The sequence below is a fragment of the Prionailurus bengalensis genome, chromosome C2 (genome assembly GCF_016509475.1).
Source record: "Prionailurus bengalensis isolate Pbe53 chromosome C2, Fcat_Pben_1.1_paternal_pri, whole genome shotgun sequence".
Lineage (NCBI taxonomy): Eukaryota > Metazoa > Chordata > Mammalia > Carnivora > Felidae > Prionailurus > Prionailurus bengalensis.
In genome coordinates, this window is record NC_057350.1 from 159,577,556 (window position 1) to 159,597,635 (window position 20,080).

At 44.0% G+C, this 20,080-nt stretch overlaps 1 protein-coding gene across 1 annotated transcript in view; it reads right to left on the reverse strand.

Moving 5' to 3' along the window:
* Window positions 1-305: 305 nt before the first annotated feature.
* Window positions 306-20,080, reverse strand: part of ZNF445 (zinc finger protein 445) — a 32,276-nt gene continuing 12,501 nt past the window's right edge. Inside the window, exons 2-7 of the mRNA XM_043595931.1 lie at window positions 13,039-13,613; window positions 10,418-10,586; window positions 9,989-10,065; window positions 9,580-9,706; window positions 8,715-8,825; window positions 306-7,716 (exon numbers count right to left, since the gene is read on the reverse strand). Of these exons, the coding sequence (XP_043451866.1) occupies window positions 5,558-7,716; window positions 8,715-8,825; window positions 9,580-9,706; window positions 9,989-10,065; window positions 10,418-10,586; window positions 13,039-13,473 (3,078 nt within the window). The 5' untranslated portion in view covers window positions 13,474-13,613 and the 3' untranslated portion in view covers window positions 306-5,557. The remainder of the gene's footprint in view (window positions 7,717-8,714; window positions 8,826-9,579; window positions 9,707-9,988; window positions 10,066-10,417; window positions 10,587-13,038; window positions 13,614-20,080) is intronic.

Below are 20,080 nucleotides of genomic sequence, written 5' to 3' on the forward strand. Positions count from 1 at the left end.
ACGTAGGCATTGTTTCCTGTTTCCAATGCTCCTTCACTCCAGCAGTGGCAATTCCCTCTGGTAGCAGCAATTGGGTCCAGCTTGCAGTTCTGTCATCATAAGGCCCTCCTTTTGATTCAGACCAACACCAGCCCAGCAGTGATCTCTGCATACATCTGAATTCAGCCCCACAGGTGCTCTCTTCCAATGTCCTACCCTTTTATAATTCTGTTCCTGCTTTGTAGCTTGCCCTGTGTAGGTGGGATAAATACTGTGCCCCCAAACAGATTCAGATGTTGAGACAAAGGACACCACACACATCAGGATGTTATGAAAAAGTTTATTCTTCACATAATGCGGCTCTCTGGGAAGAGCAAGACAGGCACCCCAGCCAGTCAGTTGGCCTTGATTGCAAGGAAGGGCAAGTGACTGATTTTTATTGTGGTTAGGGGTGTGGGTTTCCAGGGCAATGGTTTGCATAAAGTTCACCTCAAGTGTTAAGATAGTGCCTGGTTTCCTTACCAGTTGGCCCAGATGTGAGGCAAAATGGGGAGGGCTTGAAAGCTGTCAGTTGTCAAACATCAAAAATGGGGTCAGACTCCATTACAGCACCCCCCACCCTCGTCCTGGGGTGGTACCAGGTTTCAAGTCACTACCTCCATGAACATTAGCTTTTTTTTTTTTTTTTTTGGCTTTTTACTTAGATATGCCTACTGAACACAATTCTAAGTTCTTTTTCTTAAAATAATTGGTATGGTTTTTGACTCCTGACTATAACCTGGGTGATACAAGTCTCTTTGCTATTCTTAACAGGGTTATTAGGATTAACGTAATATGCGTGGCAGTTGGGCATAAACATTTACTCCCCTTTCTTCATTTACCTAATAAAGTGGAATGGCTAAGCATCTCCATCCACAGGATCCCATTTCTTAAACTTTTCTTTTTTCATTTCTTAAACTCTTGAGTCTAAAGCTTTTGACCTAACTTGCTAGACTTAGGCCAAAAAGGTTAAAGAAAATATAATTTCCTATAAACTGCCTGTCTTGGAGATGTGTCAATACATGGAGAACATCCTCATTTTTTTTAACTGATGTGTAGTATTCCATCACAGATGGGACCAGAACTGTTCAACCATTCCTTTACTAGTAGCCATTTGTGTTGCTACAGATTTTTGTGGGTGAGGAAACTGGAGCCCTTGAGAGATTAAATGGCTCACTCTAAGTAACATTTCATAAATGGTAGGGCCAGGATTTCTAGAAAGTCATGAGATAACAGAGCCCATGCTTAAAAACACTTTTATTTTTAAGTATTTTAAGCAAACAGTTAAAAAAAAAAAAACCCACGCTATCCTGTTAATCAACATGTTGACCCATCTACATCAATATTTAAAATGAAATAAAAACACAACTGAAACTTCCATGTACCCTCCCTGATTCTATCTGCAAATCCCACCCTGGAAAGGCAGAATACGATTTTCACACAACATTTTAATACATGATTTTATGCTCATCATATAATTTGAATCCACAGGAATATATTATTGTGCAAAACAATAACAACATTGTTTACCATATGCCAACAATGCTTACATGCCAGCCACTAACCAAAACACTTTACATGCATTATTTCATTAATCATCCCCCCTCCCCAAATTACCTTGTGAGGTTGGCAACTACTATCCCATTTCATTAAAAAAGTGAAACACAAGTTTAAATAATGTGCCCACAGATACACATTTAATTTGACATAAATGGGGTATACTGTACATAGCTTCTACAACTTTCTCAGCATTTTTGATTTATCTATGTTGAAAGATGTAACTAGCTCTTTCACATTCACTTCCCAAAGTAGCAAGAACCACCCCTTTTATTTTCTTTTATTTTGCTTTTCTGTTGAAGGACATTTCGGTTTTTCCCACTCTTGCTACCTAAACAGTACTGCAATAAACAGTTTTACACAGATGTCCCTCCCCATGTGAAATTCTTCTAGGATTTGTCCAGGAGTGAAGCTGCTGGTGACACACACAACTTTACAAGGTTTTGCAAGCTGCCTGGTACAGGAGCTATTACAATTTCCACTCCCACCACAGTCAGGTCCTGCTGTACCACACACATGCCCATGCAAGGGCTTACAGAAACCTGTCATCTTGAGGCGTGTGAGATGGTACATATTAACTGACACTTCCTGTGCTTTCTTCTCTGTACATGCCTCTGTGTGGGCTGATGGTCAGTGAGGCTGGGATTAACCATACTGAACAACCGATTCAGACTTTCCAATACCTACTCTTTTCTGGGGGCTCCCAGCCCTCTGGCTCTCCCCAGCCCCAACTCCACTTCTTCCTAGGCAGTAAGAGAAAGCAAGGCAGGGTTCAAAGAAGACTGCATGTTCTCTAGGGCGAGATGGGGTACGACTTGAGAACTGGTGGCTGGGGCGGTCAGACACTGTCAATTGGAACTGCACCGCTGAGCTGCTAACTCGTGTGCCGGTGGGGGACCTCCAATCAACACTGTGCTCACGGTCCCTTCAAAACACTCCAATTCTGACTTAGCTGAACTAAACTCAGTTCCATATTCCTTAATAGAGGTAATTTTGTGCAAAATCTCCTCGGCATGGCAAACAAACAAGCACCCAGCTCTGGCCTCCGGAGCACCCTGTCTGGCTGCAGTGGCAGGCGTAACTCCTGGAAACTTGGATAATACTTGCAGAGTAAGATACAGGCACAAGGAGAGGTGGGACCAGGGGAGAGGCCTTAGGTGGATGAGGGGTAGGGAGGGCCGGGCCTTGAAGGGTGAGGACCTGGGAGAGCATGGGTAGGGTCTACACTCGTGGAGAAGGGAGTCAGCACAAAGCAGGCCAGTCCAAGGGTGTTCAGGGGCAGGCAATGAAGTTAAATCCAACACTGATTACACCAAAATGTTTAGCAGTTAGCTCTAAGTAGTAAGACTTTTCTCCTTTTCCTTTTACTTCATCTGTATTTACTAATAATTCTAGAATAATCGTGTATTACTCATATAATTAATATTATTTAAAAACTCAGGTTATTAAACAGACTCCATCAGCACAACCCCAAGATATTAAAGTCTTACCTCAGCATACAGGGATTTCTGTTGATTTTTACTTCTTTGAACATTTCAAATTGTGGTGTGAATGTTTAAAAGTAAGTATGTCTCACTTTATAAAAATGGCAGTAGAAAACCCCTATTGGGGCATGAACTCTATGAGGTGACAGTGGCACAAGGAATTGGGGGAGGGTGGTGAAAATACGAACAGAAAAGGGTATTTCCTTGGTTGTAGCACCAACTGATTTGAAGCTGAAACTGACATGGAGCTGCAGTTCTCGGAGGGCTCTGGTTCCAGATATCAGCTACCTAACCCAGAGCCCCGTATACCAAGTCCTCTTTTGGCACTCCTAGGATCAGGGAGCTTGATTACTCTAATTTTACACACCCGAAAATAGATGAAGATGTTCAGTGACTTATCCAGGATCATTTTGCCAAGAAAAGTCACACTGAGCCTGAACTCAGATCTGATAACTCCAAGGCCCTTCCCATGACCCTGGGCCCTCAATACATGGGTCTCTGGTCCCTGCCCAGCCACTTCTAGAGCCAGTTTTTGCTACTTTGCCAGTGATGGGACACCCAATTCCAGGCCAGAGGCAGCTGCTGCTGTAGGAAAAGGGTGGGAGAGCCAGGATGACCGAACCTTCCTGAATACAAAGCTGAATGGGGACCAGAACACAAACATGGATCTGCCGCAGTTATTTCCCTCTTCCCCACCCCTGCCTATTCCATGTGACATCACCACAAAGCATCAAAGCCTTCATTTTCACCCACCTACGACAATCCAGAAAGGATAAGAGTACTTGTACTGTACTGAAAGTACATTTTTTAGGTTCGTTTCTTCTTACTATAAGAGATGGCCTGTCCACCAGGTGTACCCTGACTCACAGCAGTAAAACATAGTCTGGGATGGTGCTCTACTATCAAGTGAGATATTTTATTCTTATATTCATAATGTGAGCTCTTCAATAATCAGAAGTAATGGCTACCTACATACATTTTAGAAAAGTCAGTCCTTTACCCTTACACCACCAGCTGATTCTTGCTATGTGCTTCAAGTCAAGTTGGCAAATGAGATGGGGGTGCCTCCCCCCACCAGGCCACCTTTCCTCCAGAGGGCATCAGTCAGGTGAACTGGTACCTTTGGGTTGAACCCGATGCCAGCACCGGATCTGACATGAGAAGAAGGCTACATGAAGGTTAGAGGGTCCTGTAGTGTCCTGTACAGATGCAAGTGCAATACTTAAACATTTACAATTGTTGCTGAGAGCTGTACGTCTTGTAGAAAATTCAGACGTTTTGAGGGGAAAGGAGATAGTCCCATTCATGGAAACTGGCAGCAGGGATAACTAACTGCATGAATCCCCGGGTCTGCGGTTAACCCTTGTAAATGTTAATTCACAGAGTACATTACTCCTAAACTCAAAACTGTCCCAAAGCTCCCCACCTCCATACCTCCCTGTGAAGCAGCTCCGGCCCCTGGGGGGACTCGATGGTGCTCACGCCACTTGGCCCACCAGCTCTCTGGGGCCCCTTCTTCTGCTGGTTCCCTCGACTCTAGCCCAAGGGCCTCCCTACTATTCTCCAAGATACCAGACAAGACCCCACCTCCTGTGCCTGGACCAAGTTTCACCTCTTCAGTTGAAGCCCTCTCTAACTAGCCTACTTAAAATCGCAACCCACCTCCTAATCCAGCACTGCCTCTCACTCTTCTCTGATTCATTCTGTCCACAACACATATCGCCATCCAAAGCACTATGTATCTCATTCGTTCACTGTCTGTAAAGATCCAAGACAGCAGATTTTTTGTCTATTCCAGTCACTGCTGGGTCTCTAGCACACACAACAGTGCCTGGCATATGGAAGGTGCTCAGCACATTTCTGTTGGAACACATGGCCCATTGCTGACCCTGCAGACTGTGGGTGGAGACAGCAATGGGGCACTGGGAGAGCCCCATTCTCCAGGTGATTAAGTCCAACCCTGCTCTCTTCCACGTGCCACTGAGACAACTGTATGCCCGTGGCAGATCTCCAAAGCCAGGCGTGAAGGCCAAAGCTGCAGCCAGAACTCCCAGGAGGCAACTGGGGAGACTAGGAGTTCTTGCTGTTGCTGCTGCTGCAACTTGTGAGATCAAATAGAATACACACCACCACAGTAACCAACTGGCCCCTTCCCAGCAGCCGCAGCCCATCACACCACAGACATTTCATCAAACAACACAGGGCAATGGTATCCGCCTTTAGACTTATACCTAAGTCTGGGGGAGCTCCAGGCCACTGTGCAAAGGCCACTCGTGGGGCCCAAGCCTCCAGAAGGGCCCCCAAAAATAGGTTGCTGCTCTTCCCCAGCAGGTAGGAAAGGAAATGCCCTGAGTTTTTGACCTCAGGATTCTCTGCCACCAGCTTCAAAAACAGAAAGGGCTGGACCCTTTGTGAAGGCTTTTTCCACACTGCCCACAATTAATGGTTCTCTGGCAGGGCAGCTAGGAACCCCTCTCCCCCCACTGTCAAAACCCAAGCTAATCTCTAATATGGTTTTTCATATGCCGAGCCAAATTTGAAGACCACCTGAAGGTATTCCCACACTCTCTGCATTTGAAGGGCCTCTCTCGGGTATGAAATCTCTTGTGGCTAATGAGCTGTGAGCTTTTGTTAAAAGTTTTCCCACAGGTGCTACATTTGTGGCCCTTTTTCCCAATGGGTATGTTCTGGAGTCCGGTGAGCCTGGAGCTCTGGTCACAAGCTTCCTCAGAATCTTCAAGTGGCTTCTCCCCACTTGGTTTTAATTCCTGTAAACTCACCCCTGTGTCCTGGCAGGAAGATAATGCAGCCAGGCTGCATTCAGACTGTGCCACTCTGGTGTGTTTTCTTTGATGAATGCGGAGAGTATGTCTTCCAATGAAATCTTTCCCACACCACTGACATTTAAAAGGTCTCTCTTTAGTGTGGATTCTCTGATGATTAACAAGGCGATGTTTTCTATCGTAAGATTTCCCACACAGATTACACTTATAGCGCTTCTCTCCACTATGTATTCCCTTATGATCTACAAGACTTCTTTTGCGTGTAAAAGTTTTCCCACATTCTTGGCACCAAAAAGGTTTCTCACCAGTGAGGATCTGCGGCTGCAGATTTGGAGTGTTTTCACTTTCATGGCACTCGTACCGTTTTTCCAAAGAGTGAATCCTCTGATGTCGGGAGAGGTTAGAACTCCATCTGAAAGCTTTCCCACATTCCCTGCACTTATAAGGCTTTTCTCTGGTGTGAATTCTCTGATGGATGAGGAGGAACGAGTGATTGCGGAAGGCTTTGCCACACTGGCTACATTTGTAGGCTTCCTCTGTACTGCTCGGAGGAACCTGGAGCACTGTGTCCTGACTTGAAGATGGCCCATCCTCGGGTCTTCTTTGAATGGCATGCTGCTTCTTATGAGCAATAAAGGCTGACCGATGGGTAAATTCTTTTTCACACTCACTGCATCTGTAGGGCTTCTCACCTGTGTGAATTCTCTGATGATCAATGAGAGATTTCTTCCGAGTGAACGTTTTCCCACACTGCTGACATGGAAAGGCTTTCTCCCGAGCAGGGGGACCCTGGAGCTGACCGCAGCTGGAGGCCAGTCTGAAGTCCTTACATTTGTCTTGATCATAGAACTTTTCTTCCTGGTGCATTCTCATATGACGAGTGAAATTTGATCTCCACCTGAAGGTTTTCCTACATTTGGTACATTTATAAGGTTTCTCCTGAGTGTGGACCCTTTGATGTTCAACAACATACGATTTACAGTGGAATGATTTCCTACACTGACTGCAGTCAAAAAGCTTCCCCCTACTCTGGTCTCTCAAATGATTATCAAATCCTGAGCCACAGGTGAGAGCTTCCTCACACTGATTAGACTCAAGAGATTTCTGCTTCGCATGGGTTTCCTGGTGTAGGCGGTAGGCAGACAGGCGTCTGAAAGCCTTGTCGCATAAACTGCATTTATAAGGTTTCACTCCAGTGTGAATCTTCTCGTGTCGCACACAGTTTGAGCTCCACCTGAAGGCTTTCCCACACACCCTGCATTTAAATGGTTTCTCTTGAGTGTGAAGTCTCTGATGACACGCGAGATGAGAGCTATGACTGAAGGCCCTCCCACAGTCACTGCACTTATATGAGGTCTCCACCATGTGAAGATTCTGTGCACGCTGGTGATGTGGGCTAAGGCGAAAATCTTTCCCATGTACATCCTTTGCATTCCCTTTTAGTCCAGCATGAATTCTCTGATGGAGGCTAAACCCGCCAACGATGCGCCTGAGCCCTTTCCCATATTCCTTGTAATCATAGTGGTATGAACTCCCTCTGAAGTGTCTGCCACAGCCATGTTTCAGGGATCGCTTTCTTCTGGGAACTCTCAAATACGTAGCATGTTTTAAATTAAGACTAGCACTTCTTCCTGACTCTTCAGATTCTTTTGCTGTCCTGTGACTGAACTTGGTCTCTTCCTTCTTAACTCTTGATTGTATGGGGCTTCCACATTGTTGCTTTAGCCTGCTCTTCTTTTCAAGAGATTCTCTGAGCCTGATTCCCTCAGAAACACTCATCACACAACATTGTGATGGCACAGCAAAGGTTTCTGCTTCTTCCAAAGGTTCATGTTTTAAGACGAACTTGTTTGTTTTAATCTGGAGCTCACCTCCTGACACAAAATAAAACAAACGACAGTGTACTTTTTCCCCATACTTGGAACTGCAGAAAGCACCGAAGGACAAAAAAAAATGCCACAATCTTGGGTGGTGAGGCTTTTGCCTGACTACCAATACCTTTACCAAAGAATCAGGGAAGGCAAAACGTGGAAGAGTATTCCAGATGACAGGGAAGGGAGGAGGAGAAGCAAGGTGGCCACAGAAGCTAGACATATGCAGAAATCACATCTAGTTGAAAAACAGAGTTGAAAAGTGAGTGTTAAACAGCAAAAGAGGGGAGAGGAGTCCTGGCATAAGAGGGTAAGAAGGTCCACAAGAGCCCAGGGGAGGGATCCATGGAGGACTGGATGAAAGAACTGAATGTCAAGCCTATCGCAGGGGCAAAGAAGAGAAGCTGGAGTGAAATCAGGGCTCTTCATAGCACAAAGGGACAGGCACGGGCCTACGGGCCAGCAGGAGTGCAGCAGAGGGAGGAGGAGGACCATCACTGACTGGAAAAGACTGCAACAGTGAAGCCCTCCAGTGGGCAAGAACACTTACTGAAAGGGTTTCTGGGGAAGGAGCAGGGCCAGAAACAAATGTCTAATAGGCCAGTCTGGAGGTGGGGGAAGGCCAAAAACCCAGCATTCCTTAGCATCACTGTTAAGGATCTTCCTTCTAGCAAACATCAAAGTTCCCTGTGACTTACTTGGTATAAAAGACTTTAAGAAAGAGAAGAGTTGGGGTGCCCACGTGGCTCAGTAAGTTAAACATCTGACTTGATTTCGGCTCAGGTCATGATCTCATAATTTGTGAGTTCAAGCCCTGTGTCGGGGATTCTCTCTCTCTCACTCTCTCTGCCCCTCCCCCACCCCTGAGATAAATGAAAGAAAGAAAGAAAGAAAGAAAGAAAGAAAGAAAGAAAGAAAGAAAGAAAGAAAGAAAGAAAGAAAGAAAGAAAGAAAAGAGTAGATGTGAGAGAAGCAGGATCTGGAGGGTCTCTGGAACTCACCTGCAGGGGCAACACCTGGATTCCCCTTGGGCTGAGCTCCTTGGACATTCAGGCCCCATGGCTCCCTTGCCTCCAACCAGGAAATCAGAACAGGTTTGGTGAATGGCCCCACTGCAGAAGAGAAGGGAATGAGATGAGATGGAAGGGTAGATAAATCATACAGAATTATTCTCCAGGACCCTCTCAGGCCTCAGGTCCTGGCAAGGACGAGGGAAAGGCCAGGGAGGCTGGTGGAAGAAGCTAGGACAGGAGGCCCAGGCAGCCATTTCCAACAGCTCTGAACAGAGATAAAAGAGGCTGAAAGATGGGGCGCCTGGGTGGCGCAGTCGGTTAAGCGTCCGACTTCAGCCAGGTCACGATCTCGCGGTCCGTGAGTTCGAGCCCCGCGTCAGGCTCTGGGCTGATGGCTCGGAGCCTGGAGCCTGTTTCCGATTCTGTGTCTCCCTCTCTCTCTGCCCCTCCCCCGTTCGTGCTCTGTCTCTCTCTGTCCCAAAAATAAGTAAAAAACGTTGAAAAAAAAAAATTAAAAAAAAAAAATTAAAAAAAAAAAAAAAAGAGGCTGAAAGAAGTCACAGCCAAAAGAATCATTAGGATTTTCTGGAGGTGGGAGCCACGTGACAACTCACTCAGTTAAACCAACCAACATTTTTTTGGATGTCTAACTAGGAACTGGACATATATGACTTTTAATCTTAACAATAACCCTGCATGACAATCATCATTATCACCAAGCTTCAAGAGAAGAGCCTGAGGTGACAGAGAGCCAAGATCTAAGTCCAGGTCAGGCCCCCGTCTAGACACCATAACAAAAACTAAGAAGGCAGAAGTAAAAGTGGGTAGAAGTATGGGGAAATTAATGTCTTACCCAGAGAAACCATGTTCCCATAATTCTCCAGCATCACGTCCCTATATAAGTTCCTCTGAGCAGGGTCCAGCCATCCCCACTCATCCTGGGAGAAGATCACTTCCACGTCCTTGAAAGTCACAGCCTCCTGAAAAACATAGTCCTATGTCCAAGAGCTGGTCTACAGCTCCCGGCTTTTGTAAAGGGGTAGGCTCTGAGTGAGAACAAGATGGATCTGGTAAGGGTGAAAAAGAAGAGCGCCACGCAGCAGAAGAGCTCTGGGCTCAAGGGGGATAATCTGGTCTCTAGGACATAGGTCTCTGGATGTGAGGTCACTGGACACAGAGACTCAAGATGAGGGGGAGCCTCAGCAGCTCCATTAGGCAGCAATGCTGGGATGTCACGAAGGACCAAAGGTCCTGTGGCTCACCTGAGGCTGGGCTGTCAACAGGTCTCCTGGGCACCCCTCTCTTTGGGAAAGAGCAGGAGCCTGGGCAACAGGAGGCTCTGAAGGAGAAGAAAGAGCCATGAGAGAAGGTAACCCAGCTCTTGGCACCCCACTGAGTAGGCCTACTCTTCCCCCACACAGAGGACTCCTGGGCCCATGAGCAGGTATGGACTATTGTTAAACATCCATTTCACATTTCCCCAATGTCCACTGAGGGATGGGGGGTGAGCAGTGGGGGGTACAATGGGAGGAGGAAAGTCTAGGTGGACATGGGTCACAGAAGGCAAAAAGGACACAAAGCTAAGGGCCAAGATAGAAAGGGATTCTCATGTGAGGATAGATGGTGAAATGACAATACTAATCTGGGATGTGTGGCATATGGCTGGGGTCTTAGAGCCAGATGGCGAGTACCGGATTGCCCAGCCAGGAAGTCACACACTCCTATTTCATAGGGAGGCTCCAGGTGGTCCCCAAGAGTAGAGCTGCTCCTGAGAGGTGAAGCAGGGGGCCATATCTGTGAGGCTCGCAGGGTTCCTGTACCCATCCAACGCACGTCTGGGCTCTGGGCAAGGGCTGGGTCCTGGCGGGAAGAAAATGTTGTGAGAGAATCCCCATGGGAATCAGAAAGCAAACTCAGAGAAGAGGCCACATGGCCAATCTTTAGGGGCAGGGACCCAGGGAAGGGCAGGCCAGGCCCTTTCTTATCTATAAGTAGAGGGAAAAGGAGGAGGAGAAAGCCCAAGGGGGACCTCCTCACCCCTCAGCCTCCCTAGCCTCTAATGTGGACCATGAGGGAGACAGGTGGAGTCAGATTTCAGCTACAACATAGGAAACACCCAGCAAGGCAATGCTGTCAGGCCTCAGGTGCTGCAGTGACTCCTCCCCACTAACCCTCAACCCCACCCCTGGTCTGGAACTTAGAAATGAGAGAGAAGAGATTTATCCCTGAGTTAAATTGATAATGGTTCACAAGAGAGATGCAGACAGATAACATCTCCCAAGTATCAGGGACTGCTCTAGGCAGTGATAAGCAAAGTGACTTCAAAGGACAGCTCCCAGACATTAATCTGATTGAGATAGTAAGTAACACTACCAGTGAGGCAATATTACTTGTGAGGGTCAGCCATGGGACCATAAAAGAAGAAGTCTCAGATCCAAAAAATGACAGTGCCCATCCAAGCAAACACTTGGAAAGAGCCAATTTGCCCTGGGACTTCAAATGGCTCCAGTCTCTTAGGCAAGGCTATCCCTGATGGAGAAATGAGGATAGAAAGCTTATGGCTAATGAACTGTAAGTTTTTTCTGGTTCTCTGGCCAAGACACTGACTACACTGCTATGGACGAATCTTAGCCTGAGGCTGTTAAACATCTTAAAGATGATGATCCTAGTCCTCCCAAACCCTACCAAAAGGAGAATAAAGAAACAATACTTAACGATGGAAGCACACAGCCCAATGAGTTTAAGGACAAACATTACCGGGCCCTAGTTGCTCAATTCTTATGAACCATAGGGTGATTCTGTAATTTTATGTGCATCTTGAGTTTTTCTGCTCACTTTTCAGAATTTAGAAGGTGTTCTCCCAGCCTGTTTTGTTTTCTAATTTCTAACTACTTTCAACCAGGTAGACCCTGTCTGCACATTTGGCAATGTTTTCATGGATTTTCGAATTCTAAATGAGTTAAATGTAACCAAGCTACAATTATGTGCCTACTATGAACCTTATTTGCTTTAATAAATTATTTTTCAATCCTTTTGAACATCTTGGTGTTTCAGCAAAAATGATAAATGCTCTTTTAGATTTTTAAAAATAGTAACGAATGTTACGCAAAGAGCTTTCTTGTTTAAGTCATACCTTGAATTGATTTATTACCATTTACTGGTAGATGTTCAGTCAGATGTGTTACTCAACTGACTTAATTTTCATATTATATTTGGGGGAAGAGTATGCCAAATACGTTTCAAATATCTTAAAGGTGGGGCGCATAGGTAGCTCAGTCAGTTAAGTGTCCGGTGCTTGATTTCCACCCAGGTCATGATGATGGTTTGTGGGATTGAGCTCCACGTCAGGTTCTGCACTGTCAGCTTGGGATTCTCTTTCTCTCCCTCTCTCTGTCCCTCCCCCACCTCTCAAAATAAATGAATAAACATTTTTTAAAATCTTAAAGGTAACTTTCATTTATGCATGCATCATATATGTAGACTTACACATATTTTTATTGAAAAAAAATTTTAAAGCCTATAAAAATGATAAATCCTCTTTAAAAAAAAAAAACCCTCAAGCTACAGGAAGCACTGAGAGGCTTGCTTGTGTGTAGCACAAGGGGCACACAGAGCTCACTTTAACTGACTGGCTGCTCTTTGCCAGCCCTAGAGCTCTGTTTCCCAGGTCTAAGGCTGGAACTGGGGACATGGTAGGCACTCAAATAGACACTGAACAAATTTGTTTGCATATCCTTTTCAATAAAGTGAGGCTCTGAAAGAATGTGAGCAAGAACAATGAGGCTGTGGAATAAATCTTCCAATTTCCTGGCCCTGGGCTGACCCTCAGTACTCTTCTTACCCTTGACCCCTGCAGAGAATAAATCCTCAAAAGCTTACTAAGAAAGAAGGAACATGTTACGAGTGCACTGCATTTATAGGTCTTAACGGGCACACAGAAGCCAAGAGTCCTGACTCTAACAAGCAAGAGACATCACCCCCGCTTAACCGGTCAGTATCCAGTCAAATTGGGTCTGTGGAGATAGACTCCCATAATCTAAGTTACTGTGTCCAAAAACTCATTACTGTTATCTATGGATACTTGCTGACCCTCTTCCTGGAGCTAACTGTCCTCTGGGAGGGCGAGAAGGGCTGCTGCTAAAAGGTCCTTGGATCAGAGCCCAGTTCTCTGCTGCTCAGGTGCCGTGGGAATGAGAAGGGAAGACTTTCCCTGCATTCCTCAGTGCTGAGCGTTCAGAGGCCCAACCCAGTCCCTCTAGACAAGCGGGCTCACTGACAGGCAGAGTTCACTGAGTACTACACACTTGCTCACCCTCAGCCTCCACGGTGTCCCATCGACATCCCTCTGCAGCTCTTCCAGCAGGGCCACGGCCTCCCCACCACTCTCAGGGTGATGCAGCTGTACCCAGGTCCGGAGCTCCCCAGGCAAGATGCTAAGGAATTGCTCCAGCACCAGCAGTTCCAGGATCTGGGCCTTGGAGAGAATGTCAGGCCTCAGCCACCAGCGGCAGAGCTCCCGGAGCCGGCTCAAAGTCTCTAGGGGCCCAGAAGATTCATGGTAGCGAAGCTGTCTGAAGAGCTGGCGGAACAGCTCCTGGCCAGAACGGTTGAGTGTCTGTGGCCTGGCAGCCTGCGCTGAAGTGTAGCCTTCATCCTCTTCTTCCTTCTTTACCATCTGAAGCCGCCCTTGTTCCCTTGAAGCCCGGGCCTGAGCTGGGTGGACAGCATACCACCTGCCTGGAGGCATCACTCCTGTTCAGGGTCTACCCAGCAGAGTGCAAACCGAGTCTATGTTAGCTGTGTCGCTGCTGGGACCTCAGGAGTAGTTTTTCAACACAGTGGTGGGCAACGTCATTTGCTGGGGCATCAGACATCACTGGTAAGAGACTAAAATAACAAATATTACTGTTCAGGAGGATGAGAATGATGGTGCAGTTAGATCCTGGTAGCCAGGTCATCTTTGGATGTACAAAAAGAGGGCACATGACCGTTTGCATACTCGTGCCTGCCCATATCAAGCAGACCACAGGGCTAGATTGTCACATTTTGGGGTAAACTAAGATAATATCCCAGAATACAGGAAAGCATGTACAGGGCTTGTATGCCAAAAATTACAAATGGCAGATGAAAGAAGCCAAAGAAGATCTAAATAAATGGACAGACATACTATATCATGTACTGGAAAACTTGACAGAATAAAGATGTCAATTTTCCCCCAAAGGATCTACAGGTTTAATGCTATTCCTATCAATATCTCAGCAACGTTTTTTTTTTTTTTGTGTGTGTATATATATATATATATATATATATATATATAGACAGACAAGATTATCCTAAAACTTATGTGGAAAGGCAAAGGAATTACAATAGCTAAACAATTTTTCAAAATTAGAATAAAGTGTGGGGAAATAGTCTATTTGATTTCAAAACTTAGAGCTACAATAATTAAGACTGTGAATCCAACAATTGCCCTAATAGGTATTTACCCAAACAACACAAAAATACTAACTCAAAGGGATACATGCACCCTGATGTTTATAGCAGAATTGTCTACAATAGCCAAATTATGGAAACAGCCCAAGTGTCTATCAACTGATGAAAAGATGTACAAACTGATGAAAGATGTAAAGGAGATGTGGTATATGGAATATTATTCAGCCATAAAAAAGAACAAGATCTGGCCATCTGCAACAACATGGATGGGGCTCGAGAATATTATGCTAAGTGAAATAAGTCAGCCAGAGAAGGACAAAAGAGCAAAGGGGAAAAAAGAAACAAGAAACAGATTCTTAACTATAGAGAACTGATGGTTACCAGAGGGGAGGTGGGTGGGGTATGGGTAAAACAGTTGATGGGGGTTAAGGAGTGCACTTGTGATGAGCACAGGATGTTGTATGAAGTGTTGAATCACTATATTGTATACCTGAAACTAATACAGCACTGTATGTTAACTAACTGGTATGTAAATAAAAACTTAAAAAAAAAAAAAGACTGTGGTAGTGGTGGAGGAAATGACACATAAATCAGTGGAAAAGAAAAACCTGAAATAGACTAACACAAGTATACCCAACTGATTTGTAATATCAAATGTGACCTTACTAATACTGTAATATAATATTTTAAAATGTCTCAAATAAGCAACTCAAAAACAAAACAAATGCTGATTAGGAATCCCCTAAATAACTATGACCCCACCAATGAATTAAGAACTGTAATTTGGAAACACTAATCCAGTTCTCTACTGAACTTATTTGCCTTTGTAATTCGTCATAAGGGCCACTTACTGGAGACAGCAGAGCTTAGTGTACAGAGTAGAGAACATACACTAAGACCTACCTAGGTTCAAATCTATCTCCCCACTACCTGTAAGACAGTAGGTGCACTTTACCTCTTTACCTCTTAAAATCTCTGTGGCCTCACTGTATAATATGTGTGTGGTTGTGGGATTTAACATTTTGGGCCCTCAATGAATGTTTGCCTCTTCACATTGGGGAAAGAGCTTATGCTGCGGGCCACATCACTGCATAGGAGTCTACTCTGCAGAATGTGCTCAACTGATTTTTTAGAAAGGTACAAAAGCAATTCAAAGAAGGAAGGATAGGGGCGCCTGGGTGGCTCAGTTGGTTGCGCGTCCGACTTCAGCTCAGGTCATGATTTCGCGTCTGTGAGTTCGAGCCCCACATCAGGCTCTGTGCTGAGAGCTCGGAGCCTGGAGCCTGCTTCGAATTCTGTGTCTCCCTCTCTCTCTGCCCCTCCCACGCTCATGCTCGCTTTCTCTCTCTCTCTCTGTCAAAAATAAATAAACATTAATAAAAAAAATAATTCAGAGAAGGAAGGATAAGCTCCAACTAATACTGCTGGAGAAATTGGACATTCATAGGCAAAATAATGAGTCAATTTAAGCCTAACATCTTACACAAAAATCAATTCAAAATGAATCATGGCCTTAAATATAAAACATAAAACTATACAACTTTTAGAAAAAAGCATAGGAGAAAATCTTCAGGAGCTAAAGCTAGGCAAAGAGTTATTAGAATTGACACCAAAAGCATGATCCATAAAAGGGAAAACTGATAAGCTCAGGGAAAACTGATAAATTTAAAACTTCTGCTTTTGGAAGACCCTTTGTCGAAAGGATGAGAAGACAAGCTACAAACTGGAAGATAATATTTAGAAGCCACATATCTGACAAAGGACTGGTATTTTACTATACAAAGAATTCTTGGGGCTCCTGGGTGGCTCAGTTGGTTAAGTGTCTGGCTTTGGCTCAGGTTACCATCTCACGGTTCGTGAATTCAAGCCCTGCATCAGGCTCTGTGCTGACAGCTCAGAGCCTGGAGTCTACTTCAGATTCTGTGTTTCCCTCTCTCTACCCTGCCCCACTCACACTCTGTCTCTCTCTCTCTCTCAAAAATAAACATTAAAGAAAAAATTCTCAAAACTCAACAGCAAACAATCCCGTAAGAAAATGAGTGAAAAACATGAAAATACATTTCACCAAAGAGGATATACAGAGAATAAGCACATGAAAAAATGTTCAACATAATTAGTCATCAGGGAAATGCAAATTAAAACCACAATAAGATAATTACTATACATCTATCAGAATGGCTAAAATAAAAAAAACAATGACAACACCAAATGCTGTCGAGGATACAAAGAAACCAGATCACTCATACCTTACTAGTGGGAATGCAAACTAATGCAGCCACTCTTGAAAACAGTGTGGAGGATCCTCAAAAAATTAAAAATAGAACTACCCTATTGATACCCTAGCAATATCACTACTAGAAATTTATCCAAGGGATACAGGACTGCTGATGCATAGGGGCACGTGTACTCCAATGTTTATAGCAGTGCTCTCAACAATAGCCAAATTATGGAAAGGGCCTGAATGTCCATCAACTGACAAATGGATAAAGAAGATATGGTTTATATATATAATGGAATACTACTTGTCAATGAAAAGAACAAAATCATGCCATTTGCAACAACATGGATGGAACTGGAAGGTATTATGCTGAGTGAAATAAGTCAGAGAAGGACAGGTATCATACATTTACACTCATATGTGGGTCTTGAGAAACTTAACAGAAGGCCATGAGGGAAGGGAAAGGGAAAAGAAAAATAGTTATAGAGAGGGAGGGAGGCAAACCACTAGAGACTCTTAAATACAGAAAACAAACTGAGGGTGGAAAAGGGGGGTGTGGGAGAGGGGAAAATGGGTGATGGGCATTGAGGAGGGCACTTGTTGGGATGAGCACTGGGTGTTGTTTGTAAGCCAACCTGACAATAAATTATATTCAAAAAAAGATTGGTTCACTGAAAAGATAACAAAATTGATAAATCTTTAACCACACTGATGAAGGGAAAAAAAAAGATCCAAATATGGAAATGAGAAATGAGAGAAGAAACATACTACTGACTACTGGAATTTTTAAAAGATAATTTTTGCCAATAAATTAAATGCATTACATGAAATTGACAAGTAGTTACAGTAGTTATAAAACACAAACTACTAAAATTGGTTCAAGAAGAAACACAAAATCTGAATAGACCTGTAATAAGAGATTAAATTAGTAGTCAAAACTACCCATAAAGAAAAGCAAAGACCCAAATGGCTTTATTGCTGAATTCTCCCAAATATTTAAAGAAAAAAATAATACTGATTCTTCATAAGCTCTTCAAAGACACAGAAGAGAAGAACACGTCCCAGTTCATTCTAGGAGGTCAGTATTACCTTGATACCAAAACCAGACAGACAAGTATCTCTTATGTATATAAATGCAAACATTCTGGACAATATACTAGCAAAATAAAATCCACTAACATACGAAAAGAATTATATACCATGACCATGTGAGATTGATCCTAGGAATGCAAGATTGTTTAACATATCAATAAACACAAAACAAAAATCACATAATGATGTAAATAGGAGCAAAAAAAATTTTTTTACAAAACCCAAACTTTTCATAACAAAAGCAATCACTAGAAATAGAACGGAACTTCTACTTCTGGCAAAACACCTCTACGAAAACCCACAGTTAACATCAAACTTAGTAGTTAAAAACCAAATGTTTCCCCCCAAAAAGTGAGAATAAGACAAGGATGTCCACTCTCAACTCTTCTCTTTAACACCGTCCAGGAGGTTTCTTAGGCACTTAGGTAAATTAATTAATTAATTAAGTAAGTAAGTAAGTAAGTAATTTTAAAAAGGGGGAGGGGGGGGAAGCTTTCAGGGAAAATGGCTGGAAATAGGAGGATCATTGGCTCACCTAGCCTCACCTCACCCCACAGATACACCTGATAACACCCATATCAGTGTAAATAACCCAGAAAACAACTGAAGGCTAGAAGCACAGATTCTCCACAGCTAAATGTATAGAAGAGGCCACAACAAAGAGGGTAGAAAGGGCAAAGACATGGACAGGAGGGAGCATGTGGGGTGGACAAAGGACATGAACAAACCCCAAACCAGGCACCCAGGTACAGAGGACCTGTACTGGGAAGACAAGTCTCCACAATATTTGACCGTGAAAACCAGAGGGGCTTAATTTCTCAAGTTCTTACAACCAGTGGTACTTAACACCTGGAACTTTAAAAATTAGCGGGATCAGCTCTGGGAAGGGCAATGGGAAACTAAGTCTCTGCCCTTAAAAGGAAAGCACAACAAACAGCCCCACTGAGATTCGGCAGAGAAGCAGCAGTTTGCAAAACACCTCGGTATACAACAAAGAGATTTATTTACTAATCTCAAAAGCATGTGCTGGAGGAGCAGGTATCTTTAGGAGGCTTCTCCAAGAACAAAAGAGCTGGTAGGAGCCGTTTCCCTCTCACTCCCCACAACGTACATACAGGGACACCTGCGGGAACCAGCACAGTGTGAACACTCTCCACCTAGCTTGTTAACAGTGCTGCCATCTCCTGTAACCGACCCCCTCCAATAAGCCCTCAGCACCATTACATCCAAAGTGGTACCACGAGCCTGGCAGTGTGCAAGCACCCCCAAGGGGGGCCAGCACCAATCCAAATTGACTCCTGCCCAGCAGAAAGGGGAAGACAACCACACACATTAGTCTCCGGGGCCCCAGCAGTGGGCCGGGGGCAGACATCTGGTCTGGCAGCAGGCCTCACCTACTGATGAAAGCTTCTCAGGGAACAACACAGGGAGAGTACCCTGCAGTTTGGTGCTACCACAGCTCTGGAAAACACATGGTCTAACTTAATTCAAGCCCAAGATGGCCCTTGACTGGCCCACTAACAACACAGGATACAAACCGTGCCCACAACAGGCAAAGACAGCCATTGCAGATGCTGGATAGAAGGCAAACATGGCTCAGCAACAACAGTAGGGAACATCTAACACACATAAGAGATATATTTACAATGCCAGGCTCTGGTGAATAAGGTACACTGTGCTGCAGGGTACTATAGGACCTCTTCTGTATAAGGCCACTACTTCCAACAGGAAGAGACATAGGTGACTTTACTAATATACAGAAACAGACACAGAGACCTAGACAAAATGAGGAAATAGGAATATGTCCCAAATGAAAGTACAGAACAAAATATCAGCAAAAGACCTAAACAAAATGGAGATAAACAAAATGGAGTTTTCTATCAGATAGAAAACTAAAAGTGATGGTCATAAAGATACCCACTGGACTTAAGAGTGGAGGACCTCAGTAAGACCCTCAACAAAGAGATAAAAAATATAAAAATGAACCAGAGATGAAAAACTCAATAACTGGAATTAAAAATACACTACAGAAAATAAAGAGCAGACTAGAGGGAGTAGAAAAATAGATCAGCAATCCTGAGGATAGAGTAATGGAAAGTAACCAAGTTGAACAGGAGAGAGAAAAAAGAATAATTAAAAATTAAAGTAGATTAGGGAATTCAACAACACCATCAAGCATAACTTTTGTATTATAGGGATCCCAGAAGGAGAAGAGAGAGAAAAGGGGACAGAAAATGTATTTGAAGAAATAATAGCTGAAAACTCCCCAAATCTGGAGAGGGAAACAAACAAAAAAATCCAGATCCAGAAGGTACAGAGAATCCCCCCCAAAATCAACCCACAGAGGTCCACATCAAGACACCTAATAATTAAAATGGCAAAAACTAATGATAAAGAAAAAATTTTAAAAGCAGCAAGAGAAAAGAAGACAGTTACATACAAGGGAAACTCTGTAAGGCTATCAGTGGATTTTTCAGAAGGGAGTGACATGATATGGTCAAAGTGCGAAAGGAAACACTATGCAGTCAAGAATACTCTATCCAGCAAAGCTATCATTCAGAAGAGAAGGAGAGAGAAAAAGTTTCCAGACCAACAAATCAATTCATCAACT